The following is a 20,711-nucleotide window of genomic DNA, read 5'->3' as shown; positions in this document are numbered from 1 at the left end:
GGCTGTACCTGACTGATCATAAAATCTGTACCAGTGCTGAGTCCGTAGTTGTGTCTCTGAGTGTGTGTAGATGTAGACTGGGTGTGTACTAGTCAATAGGCTGTGACTAAGTCCTCTGACTAAGGGATAGATTGTGGATATGTCCTGTCATTGACTCACCAGTTCCCTCTGGGACAGCGTATCCACCCATAACCTGAAATAACTACATACACATAATGAGCACACTGACTATTCACTCACTCAGCTGTGTTTGTGTTTATCTACAGCGCAGTGTATTAAATACATTTCTAAAACAGTACAGTACAAAAAATGCAGGGTTTAACAAATATTGCTGTAAGAACCCGGACAGAGATTCACTTTGGCAGGACAATGGCAGAGGCTCTCCTCGTGTCAGCTGAAGTTGGTTAAGAGGTGCGTGAAATGGCCCATACTTGCTTTATTTAACAACTGAGATTTGATATTTTTGGAGGTAGCTGCTATTGTTGTGATGTTGCCTTGGCAACAGTGCCAGGTGAATTATAGCACTGTGCTTTTGGCAGTCAACGCCAGCTTTCATACTGCCGTCCAAAGCATATATTGGTGATTGTGTTACATGGTCTTTCAGCCTACTTTTCACATTAAACATGGGCTTTTGGATTTGTTTGATGTCAATTTATTTGAAGTATTATAGGACTGAGTGGTATATACCAGTATATACCATGCAATGGTATATACTGGTATATATATAAATGTGTGACCAGCGGAGATTTAGCTATAACATGGTAGATATATGCTCAGTCCTGATGTAAGACTGATCAAACATGGATGGTGCAAAAATGCACTGCAGAACATGTCCATTTGAACAAGTCAAAATGAGGAAGAATTAATTCTTAAGAGGTGTTGAAAAAGCATTTTTCTTAAATGGATCTCTGATAAACTGCCGACAGTGTCAGAGTGGCATAAAGTAATATTTGGTTTTCTTTCACTGCAATATATTACCTACTGGTCAGAAGTGAAATGGATATATTTTATCAGACATGGACCCCTTACTTTTTACAAATCCTTGGCAGGTCAACATGAATTTCATGAATAATTTATTTTTAGTACATTTTTATGATAACGTGTCTAAAATTAATGTTGGAATGTACTTGTTGATCTGTGGTCATTGTTATATTGTGTTATGTTAAAGTAAAGAAGAAGGAGGTCGGAACGATGGCCTCGTGGTCAGCGGACCGACATGTAGCGCCGTTGCGCTCGGGCGGCCCAAGTTCGCGCCCCTGCTCGTGGACCTTTCCCGATCCCGTCTCCCGTCTCTCACCCACCTCGCTTCCTGTCAACTCTCTACTGTCCTGTCACAATAAAAAGCCAAAAAACTATGTACAAAAAAAGAAAAAGAATGAAAAGAGGTGTTAAATTTAATTTTTTTGCTTACATGGATACCGTTCAAAAGTTTTGGCTTGGTAAGATTTTTTTTAAGGTCTCTAGGGCTCACCAAGGATGCATTTATTTGATCAAAAATACAGTAAAACAGTCATACGTAAAGGATAATGTAGAGCGAGGCAGTTGTTATAGCGAATACAACCCCGACAAGCTGATCAGGACTGAATCAGCGTGAAGGGGTTGTATTCGCTATAACAACCGCCTCGCTCTACATTATCCTGCTTATTACATGGCTACCTACCAAATAAATCAATAATATGACACAAAATATTGATTTAAAAAGGAGTTTATTGATTTAAAAAACGATTGTATTGCTTCCTCTAAAGAAAATAGTCTTGACCCAGGATTCTAACCGTCTCTACGGTTAGAATCCTGCGTCCATAGCAACACTCTGTTTTTCATGGCAACAGTGTTTCATATATAACAGTGTTATACCTGGTTATACTTAGCAGCGGTCTGTTATCAAGAAATAACAGACCGCATTCTACATTAGAATTCAACCAAGCCAAGCTTGGGGGGAAAATATTGTGAAGAATGTTAAATATTATTACAATAAAAAAAATTAAAAACTGTTCTCCATTTTAATATATTTATTTCCATTTAAAATATTTTGGATTACTCTGTTACATGATCCTTTAGAAATCAAATCATTCTAATATGTTGATTTGGTACTGATTAATACTTTTGTGGAAACTGTGATTTAATTTTTTCAAGACTCATTTTATTTGATCGGAAGAATGGCATTTATTTGAAATATTTATATTTTGTAACATTGTCTTTTCTGTCACTTTTGATCAATTGAATGCATCCATGGCAAATAAAATATATTTCTTTGAAAAAAATCTTACTGTTCCAAAACCAATATTTCACATTTGCATTTAAACTAAAAGGTGTGATTTAGGACGCAGTATGAAAATGTAGTCTTTTTCCATGGATGGCTTAATACAAGCTTCTTTAGAAGACGTCACGAAAGCCCTAACTTAGCCTCATCATACTGGTACTTTTACCAGTTATAGCTGGAAAAAAAACTGACAGTGACTTCCCATAAGTGTTATTCCATGATAGAATAAATAGATCCGTGCAGCACCCCTACAAGACTGTCACAGCCATCAGTGTGTTTGCACACAGTCACAGGTTATGAGAAACTTACTTAGAGAAAGTATGCTAAGGACAGGCCCTCACTGTGTGTGCGCGGTAGGTGAGGTCGTGCTCTGGTTGTCCAGTCCGAGCCCGTGGGCTGACACATTCCAGACACCTACTGCTGCTTATTTACAGGAATAATTGTGCTGGGGCGGCTGCACACTGGCTCTGCTGCTATTTCCTCTCTCACCTTCACCTCCTCCTAAAGACCCTTACAGCACATCTGAGCATGCAACCAGCTAGACGTTATCTTGCAGGAAACCAAGGCACAGATTAAAAACAAAATGGGTTGCAGTGACTGGAATGGGAGACTTTAAGAGCGGAAAGGCTTGTAACATGATCTCATTGCCTATTCACAGTCTAGCAACAATTAATTGTTACGGTAAATTGAATGGTCTTGAAGCCATGCGTTTACATCGACTATGTTTGGATGTTGACTTCTCATATGGCAATGATACTGAAAGTGTAGCTCATGTTAGCCCACTTTCACAAATCTGTCACACCTTTAGTGTGAGATTTAGTGTGACGGAACAACATTACCTGTCTAAAAGTTCACAGTAATGAGCTGGCCAGAGTGCAATGGAGACTCTACAGGCTGATTCATGTAAATGCTTGGCCAGAGTGTTTAAGACCCCGTGAAGACCCGGTGTTCCGCGTCAGTAAGAAGAAAACATAAAAAGGAGATTATGCATCCTGCATTTCTTGGCTGTTCGTCCTCTGCACATTTTTTTAAATGCCCATAAAAATGGCAGCATTACGATTGCATAACAGAATGGACAAAATGTACAGCTCCATCCCAACTTTTTCCCTGCAAACGTGTCTCCCTTGACGCGTCTGGTTTTATATGCAGATGGACCCGTGAGATGTGCCTATTTGGGACTCGTAAAATGTTAAACACTTGCATCATCAGGTTTAAAAAGGATTGTGCAATCCTTTATAGATCCATGTGTGCTTTGAGGCTGACGGTTGCTTTTATTTTATTTTATATATATATCTAAAATTTCTGCTTCTCGACAGTGATGTAGCAAGTAATTTTTTTTGCTGACAAGCAGAAATCAGTGACTTTTGTTGAAAACAGAAGTGTGAAGATTCAGCCAGGTCCAAATGCTCCAGCTTAAGGCAATGATGTCATGGATGTTGCAAGCGTGTCTAGACTGAATGCCTTTGACAGGCTGTGAGAGTGCAGAAAGGGCTGTTAAATTCACTTTCCTACTTTGGACCTGTGTCTAGTGTGAGTGAGAAGTGAAAAAGAGAGTGAGAACATGGGTTCAGGTTCAGGTCCTCTAGCAGAGTCGGTCTTGATGTCATGTAACTGTAAATTGCTTTTACAAAACCAGTTGTTGATTGCATTTTAAATGCTCACTCACACAGCTCGCTGTTTTTTGTCATAAAAAGGTTAATACTTATCTAGAATATTTCCAACATTATCTAGTTATAGTATCTAGTTTACTTTCCAACATTTGCATTAAAATATACTTAATTAAATGTGTGGTTAATGTATTGAAGGCCTTGCAGAAAATCTGACATTGACATATAGCGCCGTTGTGCTTCGGGTGACCCGAGTTCGAGTCCCGGATCGTGGATTTTTCCTGATCCCTGTCTGTCTGTCTGTCTGTCTGTCTGTCTGTCTGTCTGTCTATCTATCTATCTATCTATCTATCTCTATCTCTATCTCTATCTCTATCTCTCTCTCTCTCTCTCTCTCTCTCTCTCTCTCTCTCTCTCTCTCTCTCTCTCTCTCTCTCTTCCTTTCTACATACTGTCCTATCATGATAAAAGACAAAATGCCCTTCAATACTTAGGATGATTTCACCAATAAGATGAAAAAAATAAAACATAGTTAAAGGCAAATGGCCATATACTGTAAAGACAGGGAAAACAGCTTCTGAGATGAAGATATGGCTTGATAAGAATTGAATTTGGTCAGAGAATAGTCTTATTGCATATCCCACATCTCTCAGCCCCATTCTGGCCTTTTCAGTGCATTTTTCAGCTTCAGTAGGACTTAAAGCTCAGTTCCTGTCTCACTCATCGCATCATCTATTATCAGAGTTCAGAGGCGCCGGCATCAGGGGAAATAAACGTCTTAAAGCAAGAGGGGGAAATGCTGGCTTAAATTACAGCTTTAAAATTCTCTGATTAGAGTCTTCATCGCTGGAGATTGTCATTGAAATGAGCTCAGGCAGAACGGGATTAAAGACTACTCGGTCTCTCTTGTGAACCTACTGTGTGCTGTTTTTTATTTTTTATGCCACCCTGTAAAATCTGGCTCTGCTTCTCAAAGAGCCGTATCATTTATCCCTTGCCACATTTTCAGCTTAGACATCCTTGTTTAGAAAGTAGGGGATTTCCATCTAACTGGTGTGAAGATATGGTGCTTTCATTTGCACCATCTGTCCTACACATTTTTTTGTGTCTTCAGCTGAACATTTCTAAGAAAAGATAATCATGTATGTGTGTTTAATAGTTTGTTGCTCTTGGAGATTTCATGTGTTTGTGTTTTCATTTTGTATTAATGAGAAATTGCTGACTCACTGGCTTCTGTGGCTCTGTGGGTTTAAAACAGAAGTTGGTGTTACTCACAGCTGTTTGGGGCAGTGAGGGACTTTAAATGAGGTGTTACGGGAAGCCTGGGGCCCTGGACAGGGAAATTAAAATGAGATGATGCAGCTGATGTCTGGGGGTCTCTTAGGGGCCCTGAGAGGCTTGTGTTCAGATGAAATGGGTCCTGAGTGATTCTAATCTAGACCCCTAAAAAAACGTGACATCTCAGGACTAACTTGTGCATTTTAGACGAGGACAGAATAGGTGATGCTGAGAGCTGTTGGTCCATGTTCTGTATAATAACACTTACATTTCCTTTGTGCAGTAGATTAATAGAAAATGCATTTTAAGTGTTATATTTTAAATAACAAGTATTTGAATATCATAAATTGATATTTTAAGAAATATTAAAAGTATATTTTATATAAATATATATATATATATATATATATATATATATATATATATTAGGGATGTAAATTTTCACAAATTCCCATGATCGATCGTCATTTAAATTAACGATCAATTAATCGATTAATCGTTAGCCTTAATACTACGATATGCGTCTACTGCAGTGGCTTTGGCCAACAGCATGACAGGGTCTGCAAATGCTGCTCAAAAAGCTATGTTCCTCACCAAATCAATGAGAATGGTTTTAAATATAAATAAAGGGCTAGTAGGATTGTAAAATGTTTCGATGTGATTGATAATTAAATTAATTATTTAATAATCAAATATAACTACTAATACAACGCGTCACCAACGCCGCCTCATATGCGCTTAGAATGTGTGACTGTTGTGGACGCGCTCTTCCTGGAACAACTGCACGCGCTGAATGAATCTGCTACCGTTAAACTGGAGCACTTTGCTAGCACGTTATTTATCTAAAAGAAACGCGTCCTATATGAGATTAATCACATATATTCAAAATAAACATAATATTACAAATTATATCTGCACACAATGACGCAAATTCATGCACAAGTGAACTTGAACTAAGTTACGTGCCATTCATTCAGAACTACTCATGTTGTGGAGCAACGCGACACGGCAACTAAACCCAAATAATTCTCAATGTTTTATTACAATATTGTTCTCTTTATAATATTATGTAATATTACAGTCCCAATAGTCATTATTAGTCGTGCACTGCCGTTTGAGCTGCGCGCGCTGAAGCTGACGCTTTACTACAGAGTTCATTCTTAACCAAATGCATCCAATATGAGATAAATCAGATATAGATAGGCATACACCAAAATAAACAGTATTACAACTTACATTTGCACAAAACAAAAGGCTGCGAATGCACACGCAAACTTATAGTCATGATGAAGGTGTAAAATGGTCCCAAACATAACTCCGGCGCGCTCGCTTTACATGTTTCGCGGTTGAGCAGCACGCACGCACAAGAAGACCTGCTTAATCGATGATCGATAAGTTGTATCGATTAAATGTATTATCGACAATTAATCGATCGTCGATTAATCGTTGACATCCCTAATATATATATATGATTCACCCCTTGTCTGTGTTCACACCAACAGATGATGTCAGACTGCAGTGTAATACACAAAAACAAAAAAAATGTATTTAGCAGCAGAAGACATTCAGTAAGCTGCTTCTTCTAAAGAATTGTTTCCCCTTTGATTTACATTTGTCATCAGCTTCACACTCACATTTACTTCTTGACACTCACTCTGCCCATATCTCCCTTTTTTCTGGTGTTATGTGAGTTTTGTATGCATGATAAATGATAAAAACATTTGTCTTTTTTTGTGTGTATCGGTTTACTCTAGCAACGACTTAATTCTTAATCATACTGACTAAGTTTGTGTGTAAAAGCAGCATACAGTATATGTCAGCTTTGAAATGTTTGTGAGCATGTCACATGTGTGTATGCATGTTTATGCACTTTATTTTGGATGCTAGACCACAAAACATGTCATAGTTTTGCCCACTGATTCTCAGCAGAGAAACTTCTGGCTTCTGTAGAAATTTCTGTCTTTCTGGCAGATGCCCAGGAGACCGGCTGACGCTGCCTGTTTACTGCTCTAAACACAAATGCACACAAAGAAAGTAACATCCCTGATTCAAAAACTGCAGCACAGGAAAACACAAATATGCCCCATGTTATTATGGATTCAATTCCTGACCACCCCCCCCCAAAAAAGCCCTGTGGTATTTGAATATGTTTACACCCTTTAACCGCGTGTGTACTTTTATTTGGGTCAAAAAAGTTTGAAATGCTGTGGGTGTAACTCAAGCAGTGTACAATACAGTGCTGTTCTGAGAGCCACTAATGCTTCTATTCAACCTTGAAATAGACCCTTTAAATGTAAGTTTGGATGAGTCACAAGTGAAAACAATGTGTTTCTGTGAAGCCACTTCTTTAAGATCAGGCTATGTCAAGACTTAAGTTTTAATCTTTCTCGAAAATGTTTACTTTTTCATTTGCTGGATTTGAAAAGCCATTGTGTTATTTTCTAACGAGTTATATTGTTCATCTTCTCATTGAGCCATTTTTTTGAGAGATACCGTATTACCCTTACAAAAGAGTCATACTTTCATTTCATACAGTAGCTCTCATCAAGTGCTTCACATTCCGACACTTAACACTGTCTTTATGCTTTGTGATAATAAAATCATTTTTTTAGTTTTAGTGCAATTTATTTTAATTTGTAGACAGTCTTACAACAATATCCGGCTATTTATTGAATACTACTAAGTGGAACTTCAAGGCCGTTGTACCCTGATTTCGAAAATAAAGTGCAAATGTATTTTGAACTGTGCTATTTTTTTTTAAACCAAAGTAGTATTTGGTTAATAATATTTTGATAATTGGACACAAAGTAAAAAAATTGTGTACCATAATCTCTTTCATTTGCTAGCATTTCTTGTAAAGAGATGCACATGCACTGCTTGGATTCTGTGTTTAAAGACATGGCCTTGTGGTTCATAGTAAACACATTATGTATTTAGTGGACATAAATTCATATGTACACTACCGTTCAAAAGTTTGGGTTCGGTAAGAGTTTTTAATATTTCTGAAAGAAGTCTCTTATGTTGAACAAGGCTGCATTTCTTTAAAATACAGTAAAACAATTTAAAATAACTTTGTATTTGAATCTACAGTATTTTAAAATGTAATTTATTCCTGTAATGGCAAAGCTGAATTTTCAGCATCAGTGTCACATGATTATTCAGAAATCATTCTAATATGCAGATTTTTTTGATAAACAGAAATATCTTTTCTGAGTTCAAATTCCTTTGTCAACAGCATTTATTTGAAATAGAAATCTTTTGGGTGATTATACATTTCTTTACTGTCACTTTTGATCAATTTAATGCACCCTTTCTGAATAGAAGTATATAAATCATTGAAATTCACTCATAAAGAATCACACATCACAGCTTCAAAATGTCAGCTGTAAATCCAGGGCGAACTATAGCTGTTTCTGAAGGGCTGATCCTCCAACAAGAGCTGGCAAACTCAAGATCATACACATTAATGCCTGACAAACAATGGGGGTGGAAGTTCATTATAAACACCCCGCCAATCTAACACCGAACATATGGACACAAGGGTGATGATGTTTACCCGATGGAAAGAAGGAACTGGCTTTTAGTCTTTTCATAGACTCTCACTTTTAATGCACTTCATATAAAGTTATCTTTTTTTCCCCTTAATAACAAACTGAACATCTGGAGTAAAGTTTGAAATGGCGAAATATCCAATCAGAGCGTATTTGCTCGGCCAGGCTCCAACACCAGCACACTGTGGGCATGTGTCCGCTCAGCCATTATCTAATGTAGCTGATTGCCAGTTCTGTCTTCTAGACCTTCGAGCGTCAGACTCTGTGAATAGAACGAGGTGTGTTTGTGTATGTTTTTCCTGGACTATACAGAGTCCACATGCCTCCACATGGGCACCAGACCTCTTCATTTGAACTCTCACTCTTCTTTTTCTCATTTCTCATCTGACCTGAAACATGCGTTAAAGTCAAGAAAATGTTTATTGCAGCAAACGGATGGGATTAAATACTATCATCATTCACAGAAAAAAATATAACAAAACATTTCACGTAAAAGGTCCATTTAGCCTTTCTCTCTTTTGGGGGTTTATTTCCTTTGGCTCTGAAGGTCTGCATTTCACATAGTTTTTCTTTCTTCCAGAATAATTAGTCTTTTGCGGTGCTCAAGAGTAAAATATACGAAGTGCTGTGGACCGCTTGCCAAAGTCAACTCCACGAGCAGTTTGTGGAGGAACACTAGAACATTTGTAGGCTGTAAACTCACAGGGAGACGGTGTCTGAACTTCAGAACGCCAAACGATTGGCCTCATCCTCACACCCAGCACAAAAAAAGACTGATGATTTAATCATAACGTTAGTCATAACTTAGCTGATATGCCTCTCCTTTTGTTTTCATTACCCTGATCTGGCTGCACCGCAGCGTATCGTTGTACGCACTCTTTTTGTTTTTGATGGCAGGCTGCGTGGATTGCGGTTCACTTTTCAAACAGTTGTCCACTATACAGTGCCCAGATTCAAGAGCTTAATTGAGCATTTGTTTAATCAGTGCCTGTGCCTGAAACAAAGCATTTATTTCTAATCAGACGAGACATTCAATTTCGAGAGAGTGGCTGAAGTCAGAAAGCTTAGACAGAATTTTCTGGAAAATAAGTCGCACATCACTATACTGTCCCATCGCGTCGAAATGCATGCATTTAGAGGAAAAAAAAACCCAGTCAAGTCACATTGTGTATATAAGTCACATTTAATTATTGCATTTAGAAAATATATAATATACTGGTAAATGAAACCAAATTGTTACACTATAAACATGGTATTTTAAACTACCAGCGTGCGGGAAATGCGCTACACAAATAAACTTGGGATCACTTACCTCTGTTATTCAGCACAAATCCAAATGTGTGCACTTTTCCAAATGTGTACATGCTTGACATTATGTGTGCTTTGGAATACAAGTCACTGCACATTTCAGATGATAAAAAAAGACTATTTACTGTTAGAACCAGAGTATTGCATTTGTTATATTAAAGCTATCCTGTTTTAAAAATCTCTTCTATTTGAATCCCTAGACATCTGTGTTTTATTTATTTTTCATTTTCAAGGCACACTGAAATGTTTCCTGCAACTTCTGCTCCATTGCTTGATTTGTGTATGTTGTCTTGTCATTTGCTCTCTTTGGGAAACGAAGCATAGCGGTGATCTCATGTTGTTTATTTGTTCCTTTGTGTACTCTGAAGAAATGATATGCAAATCCATTCTGGTCTCTTGATCTCGGTTTATTAATTCCTGTTTCTTTGTTTGTTTGCTTGTCTGTTTGCTGTGGACTTTTTCTTCTTGGTTCTTTGAAGCTGTTGAGGGGGAAAGCCATCAGACTGAAAATATACACAACCAAAAATGAAAGGAAACGTTATGAGCAAACAAACTATAGAAGAGACAGATGAACATAATAGAGTAACTAAGACAGTGAATCTCAAATATGAGCCATATCATTGTGTCTGGTCATATAAACAGTCTATGCTTACTGCAGACCAGCAAGCACCAAGCGGATATTGTAAACACATGTGCTCTTCCCGTCAGGACTCTTCTCCCTACTGAATGCTGAAGGCTGGTTCCCAGAAACAAACCCCACTTTGGTGTAAATCTCAGTCGATCTTGCCCTTTGTTTCCTTCTGTGAGTGACCTGTTGACAAAACTAGGGCTGGGTGATGAATTGAATTCACTGGTTTTGTTTGTGATATAAAATTGAGCAACATTGTGATTTTAATATATGCTTATATGCTCATTAAGTTTCCTAAAGACTTATTAGACTAGTTTTGTGATCTAACAAGTATGACAGATGTTTTAATATTCTCTGATTTAAACTTCAGCAGCAAAAAAGTTGGTATCATTCACTTCTATGGATCGGTTCAAACTTAATATAAAAAAAATTCTTTAAAAATTATTCACTCAAATTCTAATATATAATATTGTATAATAATTATGTTTTAGTAAACTATATGCAGGTAAATATGAAATATTTTATATATATTGAGCTTTCCTGAGCTTTCCTGTAGCTCAGTGGTAAGAGCATTGCGTTAACAACGCAAGGTTGTGGGTTCGATCCCAGGGGATTACACATACCTATGTATAAATGTATAGGATAATGCAATGTAAGTCGCTTTGGATAAAAGCGTCTGCCAAATGCATAAATGTAAATGTAAAATATATTTATATTTTAAATAATAAATAAATACTGTTAAAGTTACTGTAAAAAACAAACAAATTCAGAAACATTGAACAGTTCAGAAACATTAGCAAAAGTTAGAACAGCATTTATTTATTTTGTGACATTGTACATTTCTTAACTGTCACTTTTGATTAATGCATCTGATAAATAAAAGTATTAATTTAAAAATATCTTACTTACCCCAAACTTTGAACAATTGTGTACATGAATAAGTAAGATTTTTTTAAATAAATTAATATTTTTATTTAGCAGATGCATTAAAATGATCAAAAGTGACAGTTAAAGGGTAACTAAACCCTAAACCAACTTTTTTTAGTTAATGATCTGTAAGAATGGGGCTTTATTTGTGCTGTTCATTGATTCAAGTCGTTTTTTTGACATTTGTGTTTAAAGTGTTTTAATTTGACAAAATATGGTGTAAAAACGTCTGAGTGCTGCCCTCTTCAGGTTGAACAGTGGCTACTGCAGTTGAATTTTCCTATTGGAAGTTGTGGTACACTCTGATGTCAGAGAGTACCAGTTAACCACGCCCTTGCCTACAGAGAGATACGTCTCAGATGCACGCCCCCTCTCCACTGGGCTCTGCCTACTTTTTCAGCATTTTTCAAATATTGCCAGTGGGTGGAGTCAGGCTCTGACCAGGGGTTTAGTTACCCTTTAAGACATTTATAATGTCACAAAAGAAATAAATGCTGTTCTAACTTTCTATTCATCAGAATCCTGAAAAATGTTAAGCAGCACAATTTCTTTCAACCTTGATCATAATAAATGTTTCATGAGCACAAAATCAGCATATTCAAATGATTTCTGAAGGATCACGTGACACTGAAGACTGGAGTAATGTCTGTTTTAGGACATGGCTTAAGGGGTAGTATGTTAGATTTAGGATTAAGAGCTAATTAGAAAAAAAATCTGTAGTGTCAAATTGGTTGGTCCACATCAGGAAAAAGCTAAATTCCATTATAAGAAACAAGATGTTAACTTAGTTTACTGGCCACAAATATGCAGCTGCTGCTTTTCTTCTACACGTCCTCAGGCAGCAGAAGGAGAATAATTACACAGCAGCAGAAAAGCTGATATAAAACTGCTCACCGTTTTGTTTTTCTCTCTCTCTCTCAGATCAACCTCAGGCACGGTCTACACCCATACACCCCTCGCTAGCTAGCTCGACCGAATCGGCAGCGCTGCTGAGGAGAGACAGCAAGCCACACAGCAATGGGGTCAGAAACGGAACTTATTCACGAGCCACCTCCTCGTCCTCTTCATCTTCATCATCAGCCCATAAAAACCCCAAGAAGCTGCAGTCAAACCCATCCATCAACAGTCAGAGGAGCAAAGGTAGCTCCAAATCCAACAGCTCCCAGATCCCCACAGAGGCTCAGGATGGTGAGGCAGTCATAAGCCGTGATTGTTTGTACACATTTCTTTCACTTGCAGGAAGTTTGACTGACACAGATAAGCATCACTAGCCAGCAAGTTTTTTTGTTGTGACTAACTTTCTTTGCTGCGTCCAGATTGCTGTGTCCACTGCATCCTGGCCTGTCTGTTCTGTGAGTTCCTCACACTGTGCAACATCGTGCTGGACTGCGCCACTTGCGGCTCCTGCGCATCAGACGACTCATGCTTCTGCTGCTGCTGCTGCGCTTCAGAGGAATGTGGCGACTGCGACCTGCCCTGTGACATGGACTGCGGCATCATCGACGCGTGCTGCGAGTCTGCAGACTGTCTGGAGATCTGCATGGAATGCTGCGGCCTGTGCTTTTCCTCCTGAGACTCCCATAGGGGGCGCTGCCTCTTTCACTGTTTTGAGACCTGAGAAGAAACAAGCAAAGAAAGACATCAATGATCTGGAGTGGCCGCAAACCTAGTTGGAGTTGTGAGTTACAGTCTAGTAGCTTTCTTTTGAACTGTCTTGCTATGAACTGTTTCTGGACTGATTTCTGTTTCAAATGTTTGGTTGAGTCTATATTGGCATGATGCTGAATACAAATACATCCAGAAGACTTATGAGGCCACTGATAAAGGTCCAAAAAACATTTGTAAATGTCAGTGTTTGTTACTTATTTGAAATCGTCTTAGTGCCAAGATTTTGATAAATGCACAATCTAGTGGTTTAAGAATTCCACAATAATGCACACCATAAAAGAGCTTGAACTGCAACTCAGATCTGTTTTAGAAAACAATGGAGTCTCCTAAAAACATTCCAACGTTGAGTTCTCAAGGAAGACGTATCCAAAGATCACATACACTACCGCTATTTTTTTAAAGGTAATCCTAAATATCACCTCTCAGTACGACCACATACTGTAGTACACTGGTGTAGTCCTCTGAGGATTACAAAAGCCATAAAATGTGAGTGTGAAACTCATAGATGTATGCGAACGGGAGAAAGATGTGTGTATTTAATATATGCTGCCATTCTACAGTTGTATCATAGATTATATATAAACGTGAAAAGAATCCTGTCCGTCTCTACATTTGGTCCTGTGATGTTTTTATCCTCTCTCTTTCTAGCATTTTCACTTCATCAATCAATCTTCTTGCATACTGGAATATTATACTGTAAACCATTGTGAATTGCTCCGTATTTTTTTTCCCAATGTGAAATGTCTGTCTTGTTATTCCAAAACTTTCCATTTAAATCAGTTGTGTGAATTTAAATGTTAGTTTTACGTATCTACCTATTTTTTTCCGATGTAGTAAATGCCTAGCATTATAGCAGTATTATTTTATCCTTTCAAAAAAGAAAAAAAAAAAGAAATCTAAAGCAGAAGGTGATCTAGAGGTAGTCTTGAGAATCAACACAGCATAATTCATACCATAAACAGTACATTATCATCTTACAGAAAGCAATGTAATGCATTGATTTGAATCGTTTACATTTTAAGAACATGTTTCTATTGTTGCTTGCAATAAAACTGGAGGTAGAAAGGGTTTTTAACTGGACAAGAGTGTAAAACAATGGAATAAAAGAACAGGATAAAATAAATCTATCCCTGTCATATTTGATGTTGTATCTTTTGTATGTTTTTTTTGTTATTTGAAAGAGAGGCATCCAATTCTCTTGCATCAGAGTTCAACCACCAAAATGTTTTTAAAAAGAGGGTTTCAAAGTTGTACGGTTTCAAGTTCAAAGTATGTAAAACTTTTCAAGAACGCAAAGGAAACACTTTTCAGTTTTTAAGTAGATCATTGTCATGTAAACGTATCCCAAGGCAATGGTTTGCAATCAGGTAGCCCTAATAAGTTACATTTTGTTCAATCTTATTTTATTATTAATTAAAATGCAAAAAAAAGAAAAAAAGATGTATAATATTAAATTGACAATATTGTTGAGTTAATTTGAATTACAACACAAGTACCAGAGGAACATCTTAAATTAGATATGAGGGCCTTTGAATATTGCCTTTGGTCAAAAAGGTCTTTTCATGCAGGGAAATACATCAGTTCTCTAAACGGTGTCTGCTTTATTTGCTCATAACCGAATCACATTATCCCTATTGGCATCTTGTTAGCATTTGTTACGCATAATCCTCATATTTTCATACTGCTGCATGGACAGGCATTGCTTCCAGCCTCTTTTCTGTTGCCCAAGAAAGCTCTGTGAGGTTTGGGCAACAGAAAACAGTGTGGTTTAATAGGCTCTAAAAGGGCTGCCAAAGTCGTTGAAGAGGAATGTCTGTTCCAGGCAACAGTGCAATATGTGATAAGACCTTCTCTGTTACATCTCTTCCTCACTTTGCCTTTCTCTCTCTCTCTCTCTCTCTCTCTCTCTCTCTCTCTCTCCCCTTGTTTTTTCTCTTTCAAGTGTATGTTCTATAAATATGGTTGTGGGTGGTAGATTCTATCCCTGGTTGAGTTTTAACCACACACATTTATAGATAGGCGAGTTCACAGTTTTAACCTGGTGGTCAGAGCTCTGGTCTCTAAATGTTTGCATGAAACAGAGGAGCCAATCAGTCGAGAGGAAAGGTTAAACATATTCTTGAACATCTGCATCTGTTTTGAGGAATCCAGTGTGTTCATGCACAATGCATTTGTACAGTTTCTCGTTTTCTCACGACTCGCGTATTCATTCTCGGACACAAATCCTGTCCAGATATTCTCACAATTCAGCAACAGAGGACAAGTGGCTATTGAATATTAACTATGAAATTACAAAGAGCGCATTATAATGGAGGTGAAGGGGTCGCCAGCTGTGATGAAAATCCTAGATTAATAACCCTGGTGTGAAAACGCCACGGAACTCAAGCTCTGAGAAAATTCTGATTCTCTTTTCTTTCTGAAGTCACAAAGATGCCAAACAGAAGACATAGTGTCTGTTTTATTAATGCAGGGGTCAATAGAGGGCAACAGCGGCCATATTTCCATTGTTTTTCCAAGTAGTCCAGTTCACGCTGGGAGTTTGACTGTTTTATGAGAGTGAACACTTTATCATGACTTTTTTTTTAACTTTTGTTCACAAAATCTCCAATTGCGATTTAAAAAAAATGCAACAGAGAATTATTAGGGCCCGAGCACCGATGGTGAGAGTTGGCCCAAAATTGAATGATTTTATATCAATGATTAAATAATAATTATTACTACTACTACTACTACTAATATATATATATATATATATATATATATATATATATATTTTTTTTTTTATAATATTAATATAATAATATAATAAATTGTAATATTTCACTGTACAATAAAAAATAATTATTTGAGAATTATTATTTATGGCTGTCTTAATTCATTTCCAATGTTAAACAATCAAGCTTTTATTTTGTTGGAAAAACTTTAGGAAGCCCTTAAAGCTTCTCTTTTGTTGACAACAGCCAGTTTAAGTTTGGGAAGACAGCTGGCTTCTCTGACACATGGAAAACACTGGATCATAAGCTGTTAGGCTGCGTAAATATGATATTTTACTCGCATTTGACACAGATCAGAATTTGTTGCACACGTATAAACACAAAAATCCGCACGAGATCCGATTTTTCCGCATCCGTTCTGAGCCACTTCCAAATGTGTTTTTAAATCAGATACATATTCGATATCTGGACATCTTACCGCACACACACATAAACATTCAGGAGCATAGAAACTGTTTCAACATCTGCCCTGTGCATTTTAAAAATAAAATGGCTTCGCTACTGAAAGCTATGACGGCTATTTCTCAGCTATGAGGTGATAACTTCATATGATAACTAGTTTTTGTAAATAAACTAACAAGCTTTACTATTACATACAGACGCACACAGGTAATTCACACTCACATTCTCTCTCTCTTGTTAATTTCTTCCAATTCATTCAAATAAATGAAATGTTAGTTTATCCTAAAATAACAAACGAAAATTACCATAATTTTTTTCAGTCTATATCCGTTCAGTCAGATTTTGCGCTGCAAACTTCCATGACAGCTTTTAACATATCCATGCTGGCAAATAATCGTGGCCACTCAACGTGAATTATAAAATCATTTTAGTGCAGCCAAAACCCAAGGGTCAACCATGTCTCATAGTAAAGCGATCACCAACAGATTCATTTTGGGCGGCGATTAATATAAACACAGATATAGGATACCAGTCCTGTCTAAAGTGAATGTAAACAGGCGGGACAAAAAATCGGATATGGTCAAAAGATCAGATCTGTGCATTAAGACCTGCAGTGTAAACTCAGCCTAAATGAACACAGTGCCATGCTTCACTCTGAAACATGCAGCGCATATATTTATATAATTAAATCGCAGACGGCAATTTGATAATTGCACTAAGCCATTTATTCCGTTTTCTTTCGGTTAATCATGCAGCCCTAGTTCAGAGTGTTAGTGAAGTGTTTAGAGGATACTATAGAGCACTTAACAGTAATGCCTGTGAAACAATGGTCTCCTTATTTTTCACTCTGCTCATCCAAACCAAACCGGATCAAATAGAGGAATGTCGGTTATACTTAATGCATCCGGCCTCACTAATCAAACCAACTGCAAATGTATATCTAAGAGAGTAAAATAAATGTTTTGCGGAGAGAGTGGGTATATTCAGAGCGTAATATAATATATTGGTCAGGTTCTTTTGGTTTTTCTTAATGAGGACGGCTCTCAATGGAGCACATCTTTCTGTTTGGATTTCACTAATACCCAAGGTTGAGCACGGTTGGTGGTTTTATGATCATTTTGTGGGATCCATGCACATGTACTGTACACGCAGAACCACAGTCACACATACCACACACACACACACACACACACACACACACACACACACACACACACACACACACACAGAGACAGAGGGATCTGTGCTGAAGAGGCCTGGTGAGTCACCAGATATGTGGGACCAGAGCCAGTTGCTCTCTCTACAGTGAAGCATCTTGTCCTCCCACTTACACACTCGACTCACAGGCCTGTCTTCAAGCCATCGTTGTGTCTCAAACACACACTGTAGCGAGATTCACAATCACAACAGCATGTGAATTTACAATAAATCATATTTTAGAAACAATAATTGTTTATTTTCTCAAAACGGTCATGTTTTTTTGTTTTGTTTTAATTCAACCACAATTTTATTTTTAAATAATTAATTTCTTTTTTCAGCAAGCACGCATTAAATTAATCAAAAGAATCAAATTAATCATTTTTTGAATATGGTTTCCACAAAAATATTAAGAAGCACAACTGTTTCCAACACAGAAAATAAGAAGAAATGTTTCTTGAGCACCAAATAAGCATATCAGAATGATTTCTGAAGGATCATGTGACTCTAGAGGATCATGTGACTCTGAAGACTGGAGTAATGATGCTGAAAACTCAGCTTTGCTTCACAGGAATAAATTAAATATATTAATATATAAATATATTAAAGCATAGGAGGCAAGAGACAACATTTGGAATAGTAGTGTATTGTTTACAAAAATGAAATTGCACATTCCACAAATGTACTATATTCTTAATTCCTAAATAATAAAAGCTTTTTTGTTTTTACTCTCTTCACACATGCACACATTACACCCATGTAGACAATAATCAGATCAGCCAACGAAATATTCATGACTGCGTTACATATATATATTATTCCAAACTGAAGCAGTCAGGAAAGCACAGCTGCGTACTGTATGCGCAGCTTCAGCACGACACATCACATAAATGTGCTCAGAATTACTTCACACACAATGGAGCTTATTACAAGAAATACATCCGAGAAGAAAATTATTTAAAATGAAAGGGAAATGTGTATTTTATTGTGGCTCCTATAAACTGCCTCAGCCTGGCAAAAGTGATGGATTTGATTGGGTCTGGATTTGTTTAACTTGCACAATGAAGCTTGAACATAACATGACGGACTGAAATGGCCCCTTATGGACTCACTTCTGCGCTGGTGTTCAATTGACTTCCAATAACAGGTAAATTGGCTTATGATGAAACTATTAAGTGGATGTCTGGACTGGACGTTTGGACATTGACATAACTTCCTATTGTTTATACTGAAAATGAATGACATCGAATCTAATTCCTACCAAATAGATGAATTTCCCATGGCACCGCATAGTAGCACTACTGCAGAAAGAAAAATTAGATCTGAAAAGTTCTTATTGAGAGCTCAACTTCCTCTCTAATGACCTCAGCAGAGAGAACAAGAGATGCTCTTGTGTTCGACGAGACGAGTTCTGCAATGTCATAAAGCAATGAATATGAAGGAATTTGCCTAAGGAAATCATAAGCTTTTGTAACATGCCTCTTTTGCTCTCTCTCCCTCCCTTCATGGTTGTGTCACTCTCAGTTTGTTTCTGAAGTTCTGCGGTGCGCTGATGCCTTGATCAGAAACACATGTTGAGCACAATGCTTCCCTTTAGACCCAGCAAACAATGAGGCAGCTTCTGCAGCTGAGGCTTCAACGTCAGCAGAAATACGTCTTCGCCTGGTCAATCCAACACATTTTTCTCTGATAATGCCAACGGGCACCGCACAAACACTTAAATGCAATCAAAGATGATAATAAGATGGAATTTCACCCTTTCGATTTGCTCTAAAACAATCATTTCAATCTGGAGAATGTGATTCAGAGCGCTTTTCGGAAAACCAATCTTTATGAAACTCTGGTGATGCCTTGATGATGGTTTTTTTCTTTTCTTTTTTTGATATGTAATCATCATATATCTTTATAGATGCATGACAGAAAGATTAATCAACCTATCCAAATAACCACGATGGGAGACGGATTGCAGAATAATGAATCAGTTGATGAATGCCCAGATATATTCGTCCTCTTTTAATTGAAGTTTGGTAGTTGGACAATGGGGCTACGTGACTGCACAATAAGAGCAGGGGGATAACAGTGGTTTGAAGATGAAGGGGGAAGATTATTTCCGGTGGACTGGAGCAACCCAACACTGCAAAGTTAAATTAAAGGCAGAATTTGCACAACAGATGGGGGGAGCGCAGTCAGACGAACGGAGAGGAGGGACCGGCTGGGTTTAATGACCTCTCCTCTGTGTTGATTCAGCTCTCGCATCAGACCCATGCAATTAACAGCCATATCCATCCCTTCGGCTTTTTATTTAATCAAAAACCAGCCTCAAGAAAGAAAGAAAGAAAGAAAGAGAGAGAGAGAAGGGGAAAAAATTAAGAAGCGGGAAAAAAATTAAAAGATGGATGAGATTACTGTAAGTGGCTTTAATAATGAACCTGCCATACATCCAGTGAATATTAGAGATAATGCAACAATGAGATGAGTGTAAGGAAGCTTATGGAGTTCAGTGACGTTCTGTTCACTAATGCAACTTTAAACGTTTCTCAAACAAACACCTCAAAATAACATTCTAAACAGGAATTTTGTTTTATTTGAGTTGAGATTATGCAAAATAAAATAATTGTATGTATGTATATACAGTATAATATATTAGTGCTGTCAAATCGATTAATCGCGATTTATCGCATATAACAAACGTTTTTGTTCACATATGTGTGTATTACGTATATATACACAGACATACAGACACACACGTATAATATATATAAATATAATACATATATGCACACACATATTATGTAAACAAACTTTTGTTAGATGCAATTAATCGTGATTAATCAATTTGACAGCACTAATTTACAGTACATATATTTCTTATTTGTGTTTTTATTTATAAATGTACTTTTGCACAAAAAAACTATATTTTAAAATATTTTTAAGTATTTCTTTCTATTCACAAAAGACACTTTATTTTACTTCAATGGGGCCGATATTTTTAGATCACATGACCAGTTGAAATCTACTCACTTTGCATCTGTCACAAAGCTGAAAAAGATGAAGATGAGAATCCACAGGTTCCAATGTCTTTAATAATAAAGTAAACTCAGGTAAATACAT

The 20,711-nt window shown here is 37.2% G+C and overlaps 1 protein-coding gene across 1 annotated transcript in view; it reads left to right on the top strand.

Moving 5' to 3' along the window:
* mdfi (MyoD family inhibitor) overlaps positions 1 to 14,370 on the top strand; it is a 29,871-nt gene extending 15,501 nt beyond the window's left edge. Inside the window, exons 4-5 of the mRNA XM_082156155.1 lie at positions 12,481 to 12,747; positions 12,876 to 14,370. Of these exons, the coding sequence (XP_082012281.1) occupies positions 12,481 to 12,747; positions 12,876 to 13,132 (524 nt within the window). The 3' untranslated portion in view covers positions 13,133 to 14,370. The remainder of the gene's footprint in view (positions 1 to 12,480; positions 12,748 to 12,875) is intronic.
* Positions 14,371 to 20,711: the final 6,341 nt, after the last annotated feature.

This window comes from Leuciscus leuciscus (genome assembly GCF_965113295.1).
Source record: "Leuciscus leuciscus genome assembly, chromosome: 23".
NCBI classification, from domain to species: domain Eukaryota; kingdom Metazoa; phylum Chordata; class Actinopteri; order Cypriniformes; family Leuciscidae; genus Leuciscus; species Leuciscus leuciscus.
Note: the sequence above shows the minus strand (reverse complement) of the source record. Positions and strands in the feature narration are given on the sequence as shown.